The sequence below is a fragment of the Ranitomeya variabilis genome, chromosome 4 (genome assembly GCF_051348905.1).
Source record: "Ranitomeya variabilis isolate aRanVar5 chromosome 4, aRanVar5.hap1, whole genome shotgun sequence".
NCBI lineage: Eukaryota > Metazoa > Chordata > Amphibia > Anura > Dendrobatidae > Ranitomeya > Ranitomeya variabilis.
Window position 1 is genome coordinate 176,071,776 of NC_135235.1, and position 20,212 is coordinate 176,091,987.

The 20,212-nt window shown below is 45.8% G+C and overlaps 1 protein-coding gene across 1 annotated transcript in view; it reads left to right on the top strand.

Annotated features, from left to right (window-relative positions):
- Positions 1-20,212, top strand: part of POLR3A (RNA polymerase III subunit A) — a 259,739-nt gene that overhangs the window by 27,980 nt on the left and 211,547 nt on the right. Inside the window, exon 5 of the mRNA XM_077259406.1 lies at positions 12,811-12,965. Within this exon, the coding sequence (XP_077115521.1) occupies positions 12,811-12,965 (155 nt within the window). The remainder of the gene's footprint in view (positions 1-12,810; positions 12,966-20,212) is intronic.

The window sequence follows — 20,212 nt, forward strand, 5'->3', positions numbered from 1 at the left end:
AGAAGCAAAATATGTGTTTGGAAGAAGACAAAGTTCATTTCTCCTGCTCGGTTAGTTAAAGGGCCACTGTCACCCCCTCCAGCCGCTATAAACTAAAAGAGCCACCTTGTGCAGCAGTGATGCTGCTTTCTAACAAGGTGGCTCTTTTAGTTTTAGGTGCATGTATTACCAAAATAAAGGGTTTTATATTTTCGCCAAAATACCTTTCTTTAGCCAGGGAGGCAGGTCCTCACCCCCCTGCTTGTAACGCCACATTGCCGTCACTCAAATGTTCAGGGGTGCCGAGCAACGCCCCCTCAGCGCTGTTTACCCATGAAATCCGGCGCCTGCGCTGTGTATCGCTGTTTGGTGCAGGCGCAGAGAGCTCTGGCCGTCTGAAGTCACAGCCAGGCTTGCAGACTGCGCGGCCGCCCTGCTTGTGAATCCCAGCCCCGCACTCTGCATAATGCATAACACACTGCTGGGCTGGGATTACCAAGGTGGTTGGCCTCACTCGCCGCACAGGCACAGTCTGCAAGCCTGGCTGTGACGTCAGACGGCCAGAGTTCTCTGCGCCTGCACCAAACAGCGATACACAGCGCAGGCGCCGGATTTCATGGGTAAACAGCGCTGAGGGGGGCGGTGCTCGGCACCCCTGAACATTTGAGTGATGGCAATGTGGCGTTACAAGCAGGGGGGTGAGGACCTTCCTCCCTGGCTAAAGAAAGGTATTTTGGCGAAAATATAAAACCCTTTATTTTGGTAAGCATTGAGGCCAAACATGGCTTTTTTCTACTTGACTTCTACAAGCCATTTTACGTAACTCCCCACTATGGGGTGCTTGAACGGATTGAGACCCTGTAAGCCGTTCGCCATGTTCTGGGGATCTCAGAAATATACACAATGCACGGCAAGGACGTATAATATCTCCATAACTCTTTATGAAATTTTGTTTTCTCTTCGCCACGACAGCACCCACTGAGAGAGGGGATCCGCCCCTAGGAACAGGAAACCCTACGGAGAGATAAAAGGGGCGGTCCCCCTCGCTCCCACAGTTTGGTTTCCTGTTCCTATGGGAATCCACGGAGAAGAGGATGCCTAGCCTGGATGCCGCTTGCGCGGTTTACCTGTGAGGACGGCAAGGGCTCCAGAGCTGGAAGCAGCGTCGGGGGTCCTGGTGTCAGCTTCCCCCCTCTGCTGGCAGACGCTGTGAGGCCAGGGCTGGAGAGTGCTGGCTCACAGAAATTCATCCGGAACGTCTGCGGGGAGTTAGCGCTGTAGTTGGGGAACGCTGTGCCGTCCTCGGCGAGCGCTTATACAGCGTGGAGCCCCAGTATGCCCCCCGGAAGTATAAGCTTAAAGCTTCCGAGGAGAGGGAGGAGACGGCGCCGGCGCTGGTGCCGGTGACAGCGCGGGCATATGGAATATGGCCGCGACCCGGAAGTGATTAGCACTTCCGGGTTCAACAGGAAGAAGATGGCGGCCCCCATGTGAAAAGGACGCCGGCAGTAACGCTCCGGCGTCCAATATGGATTCGGCACAGGACCCTGCGATGTCTTCTATTGAGGCCACCGCAACTACTCCTCACAGCCATACCAGCAGCAGCAGCCGCTCCAAGCGGAGCGGATCTTCTAAAAAGAGCAAGCCTCTGCAGTCTCCTCCTCGTCAGCCGGTACCTTCACAGACGCTTCACTGGGGTGAGTGTACATCTACCCTATTAAGCTGATTGCTGTCCCCTCTTCTCTAACACTCTAGGCAAAATGTACTGAAAAAACGAAACACAAACAGTGTGCGATATGTCTTCAGCCCCTTCCGGATAGTTACACAAAGAAACTTTGTAAACCATGCATTGATTCCACCTTACGGGAAGAGGCCTCGGTTAAATCTGAGGACATTAGAGTGTTGATTAGAGAAGAACTACAAGCCCTGCATAGTTCGGGAAAAGAAACGCGTCCTAAGGGGACAAGAGAGTATGTTTCACCCATATCTGACCAATCTTCCGAATTAGAGAATGCAGATTCGGATATTTCTAGGGATTGTTTCCTCGGATGAGGATCAAGATACGTGCTTCCAAAAGTATAGATAACCTGGTGAAATCCGTCTGTAACACTATGGGCATCGAGGATTCTAAGACCCCTAAAACACAGCAGGACATAATGTTCGCTGGGCTGTCCGAAAGGAAAAGACCCTCCTTTCCGGTGATAGCAGCAGTAAAAAATTTGATTAAAAAAGAGTGGGAAAACCAGGGGCAGAAGGGATTACCACCATCTTCAAAGAGACGTTATCCCTTTAATGATGAGGAATTCTCGACCTGGTCAAAAGCCCCAAAAGTAGACGCAGCAGTGGCTTCCACATCTAAAAAATCCCTGCTACCTGTGGAGGATTCAGGTTCACTACAAGATCCTCTGGACCGTAAAGCCGACTCTCTCTCCTTAAAAGAGCGTGGGAATCTTGTGCGGGAGCCCTAAAACCGGCTGTGTCAGCTACATGCACCGCTAGGTCCATGCTAGTCTGGCTAAGTGACTTGGAAGAAGGACTTAAAAACGGTCTCTCTAGAGACAAGTTGAGAGCCTCTATACCTTTAATTAGGGGTGCTGCAGCCTTCCTGGCAGACTCATCTGCTGACTCAATACGTTTAGCGGCCAAGTCGGCGGGGCTGACTAATGCAGCACGTAGAGCCCTGTGGCTTAAGGGCTGGAAAGGCGATCCCCAGACAAAATCCAAATTGTGTGGTCTTCCATGTCAGGGTGAGTACCTATTTGGTACTAAGCTGGACGAGATCCTGACTAAAGCAGGGGAGAGGAAACAGGGCTTCCCTAATAATAATTACCTTCCATCTTATAGGAGGGCGTTCCGAAAGCCCATGTTTAACAAGAGGAAGGATTTCAAGAACCAAGATCGCTGGGCCACTAGAGACACCAGACAGAGAGGAGCACTTTTTGGGAAGCGCCCTTACAAAACTGAGGAAAAACCCCGTTAGAACAGATCTGCCTGTCGGAGGTAGATTGTCTTCCTTCTCAGATCAATGGCAGAAAATAACTTCGAACATTTGGGCAAATAGTATCATCACCTTCGGCCTAAAATTAAAATTTTCCCGAGTCCCGCCGGACTCATTTCTATTGACTTCTTTAAAAACCCAGTTACAACAGGAGGCTTTGGAGCAGGAGGTAATGAACCTTCTAGCCAAAGGGGTTTTGGTGGAAGTCCCATTTCTTCAGCAAAAAAAGGGGTTCTATTCCCCTCTATTTTTAATCCCAAAGCCAGATGGATCTTTCAGAACCATATTGAACCTTAAAAAATTGAACACCTTTTTGCAGAATCAAACCTTTAAAATGGAGTCTATCCGATCCACCATAAAACTGTTGTCTCCCCATTGTTTTATGACGGTACTCGACCTAAAAGATGCGTATTACCATCTGCCAATTTTTATAGAACATCAACAATATCTCCGCGTGGCGATTGTGTTGAATGGACATATACGACACTTTCAGTATACAGCAATGCCCTTTGGACTATCAATAGCTCCAAGGGTATTCACTAAGTTAATGTCGGAAGTAATGTCATACCTAAGAGTAAAAGATACCCTCATAATTCCGTACCTTGATGATCTTTTAGTGGTAGGAAGTTCCCCTTCACAATGTCACCAACGATTGTGTAATATGGTCTCGTCCCTGCAGAGGCTAGGGTGGTTGGTGAATTGGGAAAAGTCTAGACTTCTTCCAACTACTCGACAAACATTCTTGGGAATTATAATAGACTCCATAAGCCAAAAATGTTTCCTACCACAATCCAAGCAATTGACAATAAGAAATAAGGTACAGTCGGTAATAGATAAACCTCTAATATCTTTAAGACAAGGCATGTCCCTCCTTGGCTCCTTCACGTCATGTATCCCAGCAGTACCATGGGCCCAATTTCATTCAAGGTGTTTACAATATGCAATTTTACATGAGGAAATAAAATTACAAGGTCATCTAGACGGTAAAATTTCCCTTTCTGAAGACGTAATTAAATCTCTATCCTGGTGGCTAGAACCAGATCACTTGGTTAGTGGGGTCCCCTGGGTAGTTAAACCTTCAAACACAATATTCACGGATGCCAGTCCTAGTGGTTGGGGAGCACATATGAGAGATCAGGTAGCCCAAGGTCTATGGTCGGTTACGGAGTCAGACGACTCATCTAATATAAGAGAGCTGAAAGCTATCCATCACGCTCTTTGTGAATTCCTTCCGCAGCTACACGGAACACATACAAGGATTCTGTCAGACAACATGACATCAGTAGCGTATATCAATCATCAAGGAGGAACAAGATCAGGAACACTCATGTCTATAGCCGAAGACATCCTAACTATAGCCGAGAAACATCTACTGTCTCTATCAGCACTACATGTCAGAGGAGTGGACAATTCAAAAGCGGACTTCCTCAGTCGCCATACCCTCCACCAAGGGGAGTGGGTTTTAAATCATCGAATCTTCAAAATGATAACCGTAAAATGGGGTTTACCAGAGGTAGATCTCTTCGCTACAAGAGACAACAGGCAATTAAAAAAGTTCGCTTCAATGTTCCAATCCGACAAACCCGATTTTCTCGATGCTCTCCAGGTACCATGGACATTTCAGAAAGCGTATGCCTTTCCTCCTCTGATACTTCTACCAACAGTAATCAGGAAGATAAGAGAGGACAAAGCCAATATAATCCTGATTGCCCCATTTTGGCCAAAGAGACCATGGTTCTCCCTGCTCAGAGCTATGTCCATCTCAGATCCATGGATTCTCCCAGAGGATCAGGATCTTCTCTTCCAGGGGCCATTCAACCACCCTCATGTGAAGGGTCTACGGTTGACAGCCTGGAATTTGAGAGGCAATTGTTGAAATTAAGGGGTTTCTCTGATCAAGTGATTAATACTCTATTATTAAGTAGGAAAAGATCCACTACTTCTATATATGTAAGAGTATGGAGGAAGTTTCTAAGTCTTTATCCATTGGCCTTGTCAAACGAAATTCCTATACTTAACATTTTAGAATTTCTCCAGAAAGGACGTGACTTAGGTCTTTCAGTTAATACCTTAAAAGTACAAGTCTCTGCTCTAGGGGCATTGTATAGTCACAATGTAGCGGGTGATAGGTGGATAACTAGATTTATTTCAGCCTGCCAGAGGTCAGAACCAGTTCAGATTCCCGGCATACCGCCTTGGGATGTTAATCTAGTCCTTGAAGCCTTGACAGGTCACCCATTTGAGCCACTACACTCAGCTCACATTAAACACGTTACTCTCAAAACTGCTCTTCTTGTCGCATTAGTGTCGGCAAGAAGAGTAAGTGACATGCAGGCACTATCAGTAGATCCTCCCTTTCTGTCAATATTTCCAGATAGAATCGTCCTGAAAACAGACCCTTCCTACCTACCTAAGAGGTGTACTAAATTTCATAGATCTCAAGAAATTCTTCTTCCTACTTTTTATGATAATCCTACAAATCAGGAAGAGGAGAAATACCATACCTTAGATGTGAAAAGGGCTGTAATGACTTACTTAGACAGGACTAGCGCCTGGAGGAAGAGCAGGGCTCTCTTTGTTTCCTTCCAGGGTCAAAGGAAAGGAGCTGGTGTTACTAAAGGCACATTATCCCGATGGATTCGGGAGGCGATATACCTGGCCTATTCGTCTAAAGGGGAAGATCCACCTGAGACTGTAAAGGCACATTCCACCCGGGCGATAGCATCATCCTGGGCAGAGCGAGCAGAGGTTCCAATAGAACTCATATGTAAGGCCGCAACCTGGTCTTCGCCTGTTACCTTCTATAGTCACTATAAATTAGATCTATCTGCTTCCACTGATTTGTGTTTCGGTAGATCAGTTCTTAACACGATAATCCCCCCCAAATAACTATCTCTGAAAGTCTCTCAGTGGGTGCTGTCGTGGCGAAGAGAAAACACCGGATTACGTACCGGTAATGCTCTTTTATAGAGCCACGACAGCACCCCTTCACTTCCCTCCCTTATATATATTAATTTGCATATGAGCACTGATAAGGGTGATTGGTTCTTGTAAATATACGTGATTAAGTCAAAGATGAAATGTTAATATAGAATGACCTACTAAAACTTGTGGGCGGTTCCTCGCAATCTCTGTAACCCAAACTGTGGGAGCGAGGGGGACCGCCCCTTTTATCTCTCCGTAGGGTTTCCTGTTCCTAGGGGCGGATCCCCTCTCTCAGTGGGTGCTGTCGTGGCTCTATAAAAGAGCATTACCGGTACGTAATCCGGTGTTTCTCAGTCTCCCATGATAGTACCATGGAGAGAGGGGATCCGCCCTTAAGGGACAGGAAACCTACAGATAAAAGGGCGGTCCCTCTCCCTTGCATCAGTTGGTTTCCTGTCCCTTACCAGGAAACCTTCAGTCAGCGGTACCTTCAGTCTGGACAAAGATTCGATCCAGGGCCGGCCAGTCGGAGTTCCGGTAGTGGGGAGGCCCCTGCCGTTGCTGGTCCGGTTCCTGAAGCTGCCATGCCTGGGACTGGTGGGTTCTTCAGGGTGAGCGGGGGGAGCGCAGCCGCCGCTCCGGAAAGGAGTCTGGGGCTACCGGGGAGTACACGCACCGACAGCGCGCACTGTTTGGTGCACCAAGATGGCTGCCGCTCCGGAAGTAGAGCTGAACTTCCGGGGCGGGTGCATGTGCAATGACGCTCCCTCTCAATGACGAGCGCAGGAAGAGGGGGCGGGACCGGAAGTGACGTCGGAGGGGCGGCAAATTTAAAAAAGGTGAAAAGTGTAGACAACTTTTGCTGCATGCAGTCCCCATGAACATGGAAGGCAGCGATGAGCAGCAGCAACAGAAGCGCCACAATAAACGGCAAGATGGTCCAAAGGACAAAGACAAGTGAAGCAGCTGTTCCAGTAGCCACTCCACGCAGCATATCTGCTGCAGCGAACAAGTCGCCATCTCCGGATCCTTTGGTTCAAGATCCAGTCCCCCCTCCAGAACTGGTACCTGCGATTACATCTAATGGTGAATGGACATCGAGAAAGTTCATCATTGTAATAGGGTTCCTTCTATTCTCTTACTAGGGAAAGAAGTCGGGGAAAATGAAAAACTGGTGTCCCACTTATAACAGAGCCTTATCAGAGTCATGGGATAGGAAGCTCTGTAAATCATGCATACAAAAAACAGTGTGAAGAAACCCCGGATTTCGCCTCTGAACTAAGATCTGCAATCAGATCAGAAGTTCAGAGCACCTTTTCATCCATCACTCAGGGGGAGAAAACAAAACAGAAAGATTACATCATACCCCAAATCTGACCCCTCTACTTCAGGGAAGTGGACTCGAATACCTCAGACTCTCCTCCTCTTCGTCCCGGGGTGAAGAAAACTGAGGACGTCACTGCGTTCCCCTAGACCAAGTAGATGGTCTCATAAAAGCAGTGAGATCCACCATGGGGATGGAAGACCCCCGTCCAGATAGAACTGTCCAGGACATAATGTTTGGGGGTTTAGGACAGAACAAACGCAGAGTGTTTCCAATAAATCAAAATGTCCAAACCCTAATCAAATAAGAATGGGAAAGACCAGATAGAAAAAAACTTGTCAGTTCCTTCCCTCAAAAGGAAATACCCTTTTGAGGCGGAAGCATCCACATCCTGGGACAAAGCCCCTAAGCTTGATGTAGCTGTGGCTAAAGTTTCAAAAAAGTTTGCACTTCCCTTAGACATGGGTACACTCAAAGATCCCCTAGATAAAAAAAAAAAAAAAAGAGCTGACACCCTCCTTAAAGAGGCCTGGGAATCAGCTGGGGGAAATCTTAGGCCGGCCATACCGGCAACGTGTACCTCCAGATCCCTCATGGTATGGGTGGATCAACTGGAGACACGGTTGAAGGATGGGACATCAAGGATCAAAATCCTAGAATCCATCCCCATGACAAGAGGGGCAGCAGCCTTCCTAGCGGACTCTTCGGCAGATTCAGTCCGTTTAACATCAGTCGGCAGCCCTGTCAAATGCGGCCAGGAGAACCCTATCGCTCAAAAGCTGGCCTGGAGATCTTCAAACCAAGCTTAAATTATGCTCAGTTCCCTGTGAGGGTAAATATTTGTTTAGAGAAACTTTGGATGACCTATTCCAAAAAGCAGGGGATAAGAAAAGTGTTCCCGAACTTAGGGCCAACATCATTTCAACGGCCCTTTCGGAATAGGAAATTTTTCCTTAGAAAACCCCCAAGGGAACAAAGCAGATGGGAGGAACGAAGAAGGAAAGACAGAGGATTGAGCACTCTGGAACCTAGGAAGGCTTCTAAACTTAAAAAAAAAAAAATCAGGGTTGGAACCCAGCAAAATTCAAGAGTTTCTAGCTTTAACACTTTACTCTCAACAACAAGAATGCCGCCTCCCAGTGCGCAAAAGACAGATGGTAACAAAGTAAAGATAGTAAAAGACACATTGTAACAAAGGCCTTACGGAACCCCTCCATGACATTAAGGAAGGCAATGTACAGTGGGCACAGCTACACGCAAGAGACCTCCAATGGGACATATTGGGAAATCAGTCCAAGTTGAGAGGCCACCTAGAAGGTCAAGTAACTCTAAGCTCCTCTTCTACTCATTCCCTACTTTGGTGGAGAAATGCCCACAACTTATCCAAAGGGATTCCCTGGGTAACAAAAATATCCCATATAATTAGACCCAAGCGCCACGGGATGGGGAGCTCACATGAACAACCAAGTTACACAGGGGAAATAGGAGAATCGGGAATTAGGAGCTTCTTCGAACCAGAAAGGACTATGGGCTGTGAGTCAGGCTCTTGACTTTCCTACCCTACCTACGGGGTCATCATGTCCACATATTCTCAGACAACCAGGTAGCAGTGGCTTATATAAACCATCCGGGAGGTACCAGGTCCAGAACTCTGATGGACACCTCCTCCAGGATCCTCAACCTAGCAGAGGAGAACCTTCCCTCTTGGCACTACACATTTGGGGGGTAGAAAATCAAAAGGCCGACTATCCGAATCGAACCCAACTTAAGGCAAGGTGAGTGGGTTTTAAATCAGTCCCATCTTTCGCCAGATTACGAGGATGTGGGGAATCCCGATAATAGATTTATTTGCCGATCACAAAAACAAGAAAGTAGAAGATTTCTGCTCTCTCAACCCCAGGGGGAATCCTCAAGTACTAGATGCTTTTATGCTTCCGTTGGTCTCAGAATCTCACATACGCCTTCCCCCCCCCCCCCCCAAATCATCCTTATACCAGCAGTCATACGGAAAGTCAGAGAAGACAAAACAAGGATGATATTAATAGCCCCCTTTTGGCCAAAAAGAACTTAGACAGTATCCTCAGCCAAGAGACCATCACCGACCCTTGAGTGCTACCAGACATCCCGACTCTCAAGGTCCAGTCTTACACCCTCAAGCAGTGAACCTCCATTTAACAGCATGGAATTTGAATGGGACGCTGCTGATGGAAAGAGGGTTCTCACACAACCTGGTCTCTACACTACAAAAAAGCAGAAAACCAGTTACTACTAAAGCCTATGGCAAAACCTGGAGGAAGTTCCTATCCACCTCCAAAGTAAAAATCCCAGACGGAGCCTCAATTACAGAAGTGCTTGAATTTCTACAAAATGGTCTAGAAAATGACATAGCAGTCAGTACGTTAAAAGTGCAAGTAGCAGCCTTAGGTGCACTTTATAATCCGGACATTGCAGGCAACCCATGGGTGGTGCGATTCATTAAAGCTGCAACAAGATCTAAGCCACTGGTCAGCCAAAAGCTGCCATCCTGGGATCTGAATCTGGTCCTATCCGCTCTGAAGGGGCCCCCGTTTGAGCCGATAGACACAGCTTCCCTCAAAATCTTATCCTTAAAAACCATCCTCCTGGTAGCTCTAACATTGGCGCGTAGAATAAGTGACATTCAGGCCCTATCTGCAACACCCCATTCACGACGATCTTAGATGATAGGATAATATTAAAACCTGACCTGGCCTATTTAACCAAGGTAGCATCTCGTTTCCACAGGTCCCAAGAGGCAGTCCTTCCTTCCTTTTGCCCAAATCCCAGAAATAGAAAAGAGGAGGAATTTCACTCTCTAGATGTCAAAAGATGCCTAGTTCAGTACCTAGAGTCCACCCAGAGCTGTAGGAAGGAAGGATCTTTGTCTGCTTTCAGGGACCAAGGAAGGGACTCAAAGCATCCAAGAGTACCATGGCAAGGTGGATAAGAGATGCGATAACCCTGGCCTACTCATCTACCGGAAATACCGTCCCGGATGGTCTGAAAGCTCATTCTACAAGGGCCATAGCGATCTCATGGGCAGAGAGATCAGAGGTATCTGTAGAACAAATCTGTAAGGCGGCCACCTGGTCATCGCCTTCAACCTTTTTCAAACACTACAGATTAGATCTAGCCTCTACATCTGATTTGACCTTTGGAAGAAGACTCCTTCAGGCTGTGGTCCCTCCCTAAGCTTCCATTCTCTGAAATTCTCTCCGTGGTGCTCTCATGGGAGACTGAGAAAGTTGTAGTTACTCACCGATAACGGTGTTTCTCAGAGCCCATGACAGCACCTGCTTATTTCCTCCCATCATGCGTGCAGTGTTAACATTTTTACGTACATAGAATAGTTCCGTATAGGCACAGTGTTCCTTTTCTGATAAGCAATACTATATGTATATGTGTATGTATATGTGTATATATATATATATATATATATTAGATTTTTTAAAATTTTGTCTTTTTATTATTTTTAACATTAGATTTTTTTATTATTGATGCTGCATAGGCAACATCAATAGTAAAAAAGTTGGTCACACAGGGTTAATAGCAGCGTTAATGGAGTGCGTTACACCGCGGCATAACGAGGTCCATTAGCGCTGCCATTAACCCTGTGTGAGTTCTGACTGGAGGGGAGTATGGAGCGGGCACTGACTGCGGGGAGGAAGGAGCGGCCATGTTGCCGTCGGACTGCGCCCGTCGCTAATTGGTCGTAGCAATGGTCGTGGGCGTTTTGCCACGACCAATCAGCGAGTTGGATTTCCGTGACAGACAGAGGCCGCGACCAATGAATATCCGGGACAGACAGACGGAAGTACCCCTTAGACAAACAATTATATAGTAGAGAAGATAGATAGATAGATATATAGATAGATCAATAGTAAAAAAATGTAATGTTAAAAATAATAAATATACAAAAAAATATATATATATATATATAATTTTTTTTTTTTTTTTTTTTTATTCAGTTGCTCACCTTTTTTTTTTTTTTTCATTTTTTTTCATATTAATAGTTTAAATGGGTCAAATGTGCTGACAGATTTCCATTAAGGAAAAAATACAAAGTGCCAAATATTGGAGAATTGTTGGAGGCAATTGACGCCGCTTATGACTACTAGTGATGAGCGAATATACTCGTACTCGAGATTTCCCGAGCACGCTCGGGTGTCCTCCTATTTAAGTACTCAGAGATATAGTTTTCAGTGCTGCAGCTGAATGATTTACATCTGTTAGCCAGCATAAGTACATGTGGGGGTTGCCTGATTGCCAGGGAATCCCCACATGTACTTATGCTGCCTAACAGATGTAAATCATTCAGCTGCGGCACTGAAAACTATATCTCCGAGTACTTACAAATACTCGGAGGACACCTGAGCGTGCTCGGGAAATCTTGAGTACCAAGTATATTCGCTCATCACTAATGACTACCTGTCCTCCTCCAAATTACCACATCTCTATCTGATTAAGCATTTGTGGAATGTGCTGGAAACAAGCTGTGATCCCTGGATTCTACACCTCTATACTTATAGGACTAGACAATTACCAGATAATTACGGGAAACCTTCAGGGTAGGTGGACACGGTTAGTAATTGGCAGTGCTTTGGACGCAGAACATGTCCACTGTGTCCAAAGTGCTGCCGGCTATTGAACACAGGTTATTCTGCATGTGTTCACGGAACCATGCGGAATCACCACATCCAGTATATTGTATGGGTGAGATTTATCTTGCGGAGACTCGCATTTCCGCAAGATAAATTGACATGCTGCGGTCTGGAAAGACACGGAGAATGTCAATCTCTGCAGGTAAGCCACGGGCGTCGGTGCACACAGTGGGCATGGGATTTCTTAAAATCCCATCCACTATGCTGTAACATCTGGCCGCTGCTGGTTGGACACTGTGGATGTACGCGCAGCGTCCAACCTGCATCATTTACTGACCGTGTGGACATACCCTCACAGGTTTTGTGGAGTCCGTACTATGATGGAACCAGGACAGTATTAGGACATACGTTAAAGGGGATGTCCAATTTCAGTAAACTGGTTCCTAAATTATATAAAGTGTATGTAATGGCAAATTCCTCAGATACTCGCCCTCCCTGGGTAGTGCATTGGCTCCTCACCACTGCTCTGCCAGTGTGGTGACTAGAGCAGTGATGTCACATTGACCGCACGTGTCGCTGCTGTAGACCGTGCCTGGGTTCAGCTCTCATGCAGAGGTTGATGACCTGCAACACTGAGCTCAGTGACAAGCTAGATTGGTGACGTCACCACACTGATCACAACACAGAGAGCGGAGCAGCAGTGGTATGGACCCAGGATGGTTGAGACCCTGATGAGTTTATTTTAAGCAATTTACACACTTCGGGTACCACTTTATTGAAAGTGAACATCCACTTTTAATCAGCCAGTACATTAAAACCACCTGTTTGGCATAAGAATATCATCAGTTCTGCTCATATAAATTATTTGTTAGCTCTACAAAAATAGAAAAGTTACATTTCTGTACAGTCACAGATGGAAATCTAATTTCTCGGATTAATTGTTTGTATTTTTTATGCAATTATAGGCCCCGTGAAGAAGTGTGGATTGCTAAAAATTATTCATGAAAAGTACAAAACTACTAAAAAAGTGATAGACCCCATGGTGTCTCAGTTCTTACAGTCTTTTGAGAATGCTATAGAGCACAACAAGGAGGTGGAGGCTCTCTTAGGTCGAGCTCAGGTGAGACCATTTTTATGTGAAACCTAATATTGTGCATTTGCTACATTCTACAGTATTACTGCTGTTTCTGCTCACCTCTTAGCTTCTGCAAGTGCCCAGTTACTATTAAACAGGAAATGTCCCTAAGCACTGTTTTCTATGTTTTTATGCAGTATGTATATATTTTTGTTTTAGTTCTATTTTTCTCTAATCCCCTCAATGACAGCACGCAGGAGGTTGCCTCCCCATCCTAATTAAGGACAAGAAACAAGAGGTTTAAATAGCCCTCCCCTTCCCTCAATCCCCACTGTTGTCCTGTCCCTAAGGGACGAAGAGGATTTATTGTCCGTTTCTGAGGGTGTCCCGGCAACACTCTTATATGTACCTTTAAGCCGGGCAGCCTGGGTTGATAATCCTGGACCTTCCTTCTTCAGCTGCTCCTGCCTCGGGTGGGACTGCACCGTCCTCCAGCACCTGCTATCAATGCTGGATGGTGAAGAAATGGCTGGGGGCCTCCTGTAGCCCCCAGCCTCGTAGCTTCTCTCCCCCCACGCCTGCATGCTGGTTGTGGCTTCTGCGTTCTCCGGCAGTCCTGAGAATGCACAGGAAGTGACGTACACCGCCAAGAGAGAAGGCGCAATGTCACTTCCACCCTGCATTCCACGGTGGAATGCACCGTCATCTTGGCGTTAAATTTGAAAATTTCAAACTGGGGAAAGCGCCAGAAGACAGGACCTATCACAGAGGGGGAGAGATCTCATCCTTTTGGATGAGAAGAAGTGCTTGGTCTCGGTTCCTGTATAAAAGGACCCTGACTGAAGACTCCATAAGGTAGGACTGAGGTTCTAAATGATGGATGTTCCTTCTCTTAGATCTGCGTCTGCAGAGCCCAGCGCTAACCTTGGCCCAGTGAGTATACCTGATAAGGGTAAGCCCTTTGGTACAGGATCCATCTTTTGGAATTTTCCCTTCTCTCTTCTAGGGAGACAAGGATCCTGCACCAAAATCAAGGGAAAAAACTCCCATCCGGCTATTTAAAAAACAAACAAAAAAGCTGTGTCAGCTATGTACAGAGGATAATAAAAAATATATGGAGAAACTACTGCTGGCAGTCAAGAATACGATGGGAGTTGAGGAGGAGAAGCCATCCCGCACAGTCCAAGTCCAAGATGAGATGTTCGGTGGTCTGAAATCAATAAGGAATATGGTTTTTCCCATCCATGACCATGTCCAAAATTTAATCCTGGATGAATGAGAGTTCCCAGAAAAGAATCTGAATGTCCCAAGTGATATGAAGGATCGTTTTCCTCTAGATGAAGATGTCTCAAAGTGCTGGACTGAAATCCCTAAATTGGATATCCAGGTGGCTAGGGTAGCCAAGAAGACTACCTTACCCTTTTGAGGGCTCCTCTCAACTTAGGCCTCTTTCACACTTCCGTCTTTTGGCATCCATCGCAATCCGTCGTTTTGGGCAAAAAAAAAGGATCCTGCAAACGTGCTTGCAGGATGCATTTTTTTTGCCCATAGACTTGTATTAGCGACGGATGGCCATACGTCGCGTCCGTCGTGCGACGGATCCGTGGTGTTTTGGCAGACCGTCGTCACGAAAAAAACGTTCAAGTTAAAACTTTTTTTTGTTTTTCTGCCGCGTCCCCCATTTTCGACCGCGTGTGCACGGCCGAAACTCCGCCCCCTCCTCCCCGGACTGCAGAATGGGCAGCGGATGCGTCGAAAAACTGCATCCGCTGCCCACGTCGTGCAAAACTTTCACAACGTCCGTCGGTACGTCGGCCAGACGCATTGTGACGGACCCGTACCGACTGAAGTGTAAAAGAGGCCTTAAAGATCCACTTGAACGCAAGATGGACAGCTTAGGCTACATTCACATTTGCATTGTGCGCCGCAGCGTCGGCGACGCAACGCACAACGCAAACAAACGCAGCAAAACGCTGCGTTTTGCGACGCATGCGTCCTTTTTTTGGTTGATTTTGGACGCAGCAAAAATGCAACTTGCTGCGTCCTCTGCGCCCGGACGCGTGCGCCGCAGTGACGCATGCGTCGCAAAACGCAAGTGCAACGCATGTCCATGCGCCTCCATGTTAAATATAGGGGCGCATGACGCATGCGGCGACGCTGCGGCGCCCGACCGCAAATGTGAACGTAGACTTATTGAGGAGGTCTTGGGAAGCATCGGCGACTTCCTTAAAGACAAATGTCGCATCAGCCTGCATCATGAGAACCCTGTTTCTCTGGTTGCAGCAACTGGAAGACCATATTGGGGGTGGTACCCCCAGAGAAGACCTTCTGGCCTCTAATTACCTCTCCTAGAAAGCTGCTGGGTTCTTTGCAAATGCCTCTGCTGAGTCAGTTTGCATTGCTGCAAAGACTTCAGTACTCTCCAACACCACCTGAAGGGCATGTGGAGCAGAGACCTCATCCAATGGACGAATTACTGGAGATGGTGACCGACATAAAGAAAAATCTTCCTGAGCCACAAATCCCCAAGAAGAGACCATTTCGTCCACCTCAAATTCAGACCCCTCAATACAGAGGGAATGGTAAAACTGGGTGGTGGAGCTACCCTAAAGGGGGTAAAGGAAGAAATATTTTTCAGAACCCTCGTTCAGATAGAAAAGGGCGCAAAACGAGTAGGGGGCACGATTTCAGACTATCTTTCAAGAAGGTAACATCAGACCACAAAATCCTGGACTCAGTCAGAGGAGTAAAAATAGAATTTTCCTACTTTCCCCCACAAAGACTAGAGGTGACATCTCATCCATCTTCAAAGCTACAAAAATTCTGTACACAGAACTCCAGCAAATGCTGTCATCTGCGGTAATATCACCGGTTCCAGAAGCAGAGCAAGGCCAATGTCACTACTCCTGGGTGTTCCTTATAAAGAAGCTGAGTGGAGATAACAAGGTAATCATCAACCTGAAATGGTTAAATCAATACCTCGTGTATCGAGGATTCAGAATGGAATCAATAAAAACTACAATAGATTGGGAAGGACTTCGCCATGGCCACCATAGACCTTCAGGAGGCATACTACAATGTACCCATTCATCCAAACTACCATCTGTATCTGAGGTTTGCGTTCACTCTAGGCCAGGAGGTGTCACTTCCAGTTCAAGGTCCTTCTCTTCGGTATATCATTTGCACCCCAAACATTCACAACTATTATGGTGGAAGTAGTAGCATTTTTCAGGAAGCAAGACATCTGCATCATTCTGTACCTGGACGACCTTCTCATCATGGCTCCTTCCAGTGCTACTCTTAAGAGGGCATCTCCATTCAGTTCTACATACCCTAATATCTTGGCATCAAAACTATGAATTAACACATGTGGAATGATATACTTAACAAAAAAGTGTGAAACAACTGAATATATGTCTTATATTCTAGGTTCTTCAAAGTAGCCACCTTTTGCTTAGATGACTGCTTTGCACACTCTTGGCATGATGAGCTTCAAGAGGTAGTCAGCGGGAATGGTCTTCCAACAATCTTGAAGGAGTTCCCAGAGATGCTAAGCACTTGTTGGCCTTTTTGCCTTGACTCTGTGGTCCAGCTCACCCCAAACCATCTCGATTGGGTTCAGGTCTGGTGACTGCGGATGCCTGGTCATTTGGCGTAGCACCCCATCATTCTCCTTCTTGGTCAGATAGCCCTTACACAGCCTGGAGGTGTGTTTGGGGTCATTGTCCTGTTGAAAAATAAATGATGGTCCAACTAAACGCAAACCGGATGGAATAGCATGCCGCTTCAAGATGCTGTGGTAGCCATGCTGGTTCAGAATGCCTTCAATTTTGAATCAAACGAATCATATTATCCAGCTTGAGAAAAGTATATACACTAAGAGGAATAGGTTGGGATTTTTCCAGAAACTGTGGCAGCCATGGCTGGATGGGAATAATAGATTATTTATTTATAGAATACTAGACTGTATAACATATGTGAATTGTTAACTCTGTTTTTCTTTTCAGTCAACATGGACAGACTACTGTATGCCCTGATATGGTCTCCGAGAGGGAGGTGGGTGGGGGGGAGATGTATGTATTTTGTTAAATCAAAATGAATATGATCATGAGTGGTTGTCAACTTTGATACATTTAATAAAAATGTATCTGATTAAAAAAAAATAAACCTCTCAAAATGGCCAGAAAAAAAAAACTTTCATGTGAAACTTGTCAGTCTTTTCTTGCTCTTAGAAATGAAGGCTTTCATGCGAGAAATTGCCAAGAAACTGAAGATTTCCTACAACGGTGTGTTACTCCCTTCAGAGGAGAGCTCTAACCAGAGTAGAAGGAGAAGTGGGAGGCCCTGCTGCACAACTGAGCAACAAGACAAGTACATTAGTCTGTAGATTGAGAAGTCGACGCCTCACAGGTTCTCAACTGGCAGCTTCATTAAATAGTACACGCAATACGCCAGTGTCAACGTCTACAGTGACGAGGCGACTCCGGGATACTGGCCTTTAGGGCAGAGTGGCAAAGAAAAGGCCAGATCTGAGACTGGCTAAAAAAATGGCAAAGATTAATAAGATTAATATGGGCAAAAGAACAGACATTGGACAGAGGAAGATTGGAAAAAAGTGTTATGGACAGACGAATCCAAGTTTGAGGTGTTTGGATCACACAGAAGAACCTTTGTGAGACGCAGTACAACTGAAAAGATGCTGGAAGAGTGCCTGACGCCATCTGTCCAGCATGGTGGAGGTAATGTGATGGTCTGGGGCTGCTTTGGTGCTGTTTAAAGTGGGAGATTTGTACAAGGTAAAACAGATTTTGAATAAGGAAGGCTCACTCCATTTTGCAACGCCATGCCATACCCTGTGGACAACGCTTGATGGGAGCCAATTTCTTCCTACAACATGACAGTGACCCAAAGCACACCTCCAAATTATGCAAGAACTATTTAGAGAAGAAGCACTCAGCTGGTATTCTATCTGTAATGGAGTGGCCAGCGCAGTCACCAGATCTCAACCCCATTGAGCTGTTGTGGGAGCAGCTTGACCGTATGGTATGCAGAAAGTGCCCCTCAAGCCAAACCAACTTGTGGAAGGGGCTTCTGGAAGCATGGGGTGAAATTTCTCCAGATTACATAAGAAAATTAACTGCTAGAATGCCAAAGGTCTGCAATGCTGTAATTGCTGCACAGGGAGCATTCTTTGACGAAAGCAAAATTTGAAGGAGAAAATTATTATTTCAAATAAAAATCTTTCTTTCGAACCTTGTCAATGTCTAGACTAGATTTTCAATTCAATTGGCAACTCATTTGATTAATAAAAGTGTTATTTTTGCTTTTTTCATGGAAAACACAAAATTGTGTGACCCTAAACTTTTGATCGGTAGTGTATATAGGTTATATTTTATTTAAGTGGTGAAACAAAAATCAAAGCTTTACAAAAAAACAACGAATGGCTCCATTTTCACGCAGCTATACCAAACATGTTTTCATTTATTTTGAATGGTGCAAAGGGGGGTGGGTGATTTGAAGGGGAAAAAAAAATAAAATATATATCTTATTAGATGGTGGCCCGATTCTAACGCATCGGGTATTCTAGAAAACTAGAATATGCATGTCCACGTAGTATATTGCACAGCCCACGTAGTATATTGCCATAGGCAGCATCAATAGTAAAAACTTGGTGACACAGGGTTAATAGCGGCGGTAACGGAGTGAGTTACCTGCGGCATAACGCGGTCCGTTACCGCTGGCATTAACCCTGTGTGAGCGGTGACTGCGGGGAGTATGGAGCGGGCGCCGGGCACTGACTGCAGGGGAGTAGGGAGGGACTAATCGGACTGTGGCCATCTCTGATTGGTCGTGGCAGCCATGACAGGCTAATCAGCGACTTGGATTCCATGACAGACAGAGGCCGTGACCAATTAATATCCGTGACAGACAGAAGGACAGACAGAAAGACGGAAGTGACCCTTAGACAATTATATAGTGTGTGTGTGTATATATATATATATATTTATTAAAAACATTTTTTTTACTTTTCAATTGCCTCAGTAGTCTCCATAGGAAACTTGAAGCTGCGATCATCCGATCGCCTGTGTGGCTAAAATGATCATGTCCTATGAGTGCCCGCTATAGTGTGGCACTTATAGCAGATCGACAATCATTGGGTGGGATAATTGACTTGTTAAACAAAAAGAAATCAGATTGCCACACCAACTGCTAGTAAATACTAGTAAATACCGCCATACACCTGTGTGTCAGGTAGCCAGCGTATATGCCACATGCAAGAATCGGGTGCCACCACAAGAAATAAAGTCCATAGAGTTACCAAAAACCGTTGAAAAAGAGTGGGCACTCACCATCTGCTAATATTCGGTCTTTATTATGACCGCATGTCAATAGCAAAAACAGCAGGGAGAAACGTGATGTTACAAGACGACGGCCGTTTCGCGCTTCCACGGGTCTTGATGCAGGTAGTGAGTGGGTGGACTCCATATAGCGGAATTCCCAGCTTGGTTACCACCCCTTCACCTGCATCATCACTACTGATCCAATTAAAACATAAAATTGTTAAAAACAAAATTGAGAATGAGTACATATAACAAAAAGGATTATTCAATATAAAATCATGGACCAAACAACACTTTATGCTTGCGAAACAATCCTATTAGTTACAAATATATGGACATATCCAGTCTCTCATTTAACCCCATGGGTCCCGTGGCATTAACCTTCATGATCCACCTCCCCTCTCTCCTTAAGAGTAGTTTATTATGGTCCCCTCCTCGTTTGGGTAAAGCTACCCGTTCTAAACCAGCAAATCTTAAAACTGACGCATCTTCTCCATGGTGTAAACATGTATGCGATATTAAACGGGGAACGCCCCTTCCAGTGCTGATCTTTTTCAATGGTTATTGACTTATTAAATGCCGCTGTCGGAGATTGACAGTGGCATTTAACATGTTAACAGCCGAGGGTGGATCATGATTCGACTATCAGCTGTTAAAGGTGAAATCAGCTGACGTGCCATAAAACAAGTGAGTTTAGCCCCGGAGCCCGCATGGAATTCACGGACGCGACCTATGACGCACACATATACACATCATAGGTCGTGAATGGGTTAAAGCATCACTTCTAGTGATAACTGAGTGTACTCATTGCTCGGGTGACGACCCAGAGCCCCCCTGAGTATTTGTTAGTGTTCAGAGATTGTTTTTGTCACCTCAGCTGAATGATTTACAGCTATTAGCCAGGCTGAGTACATGTGGGGGTTGCCTGGTTGCTAGCTAATCCCCACATGT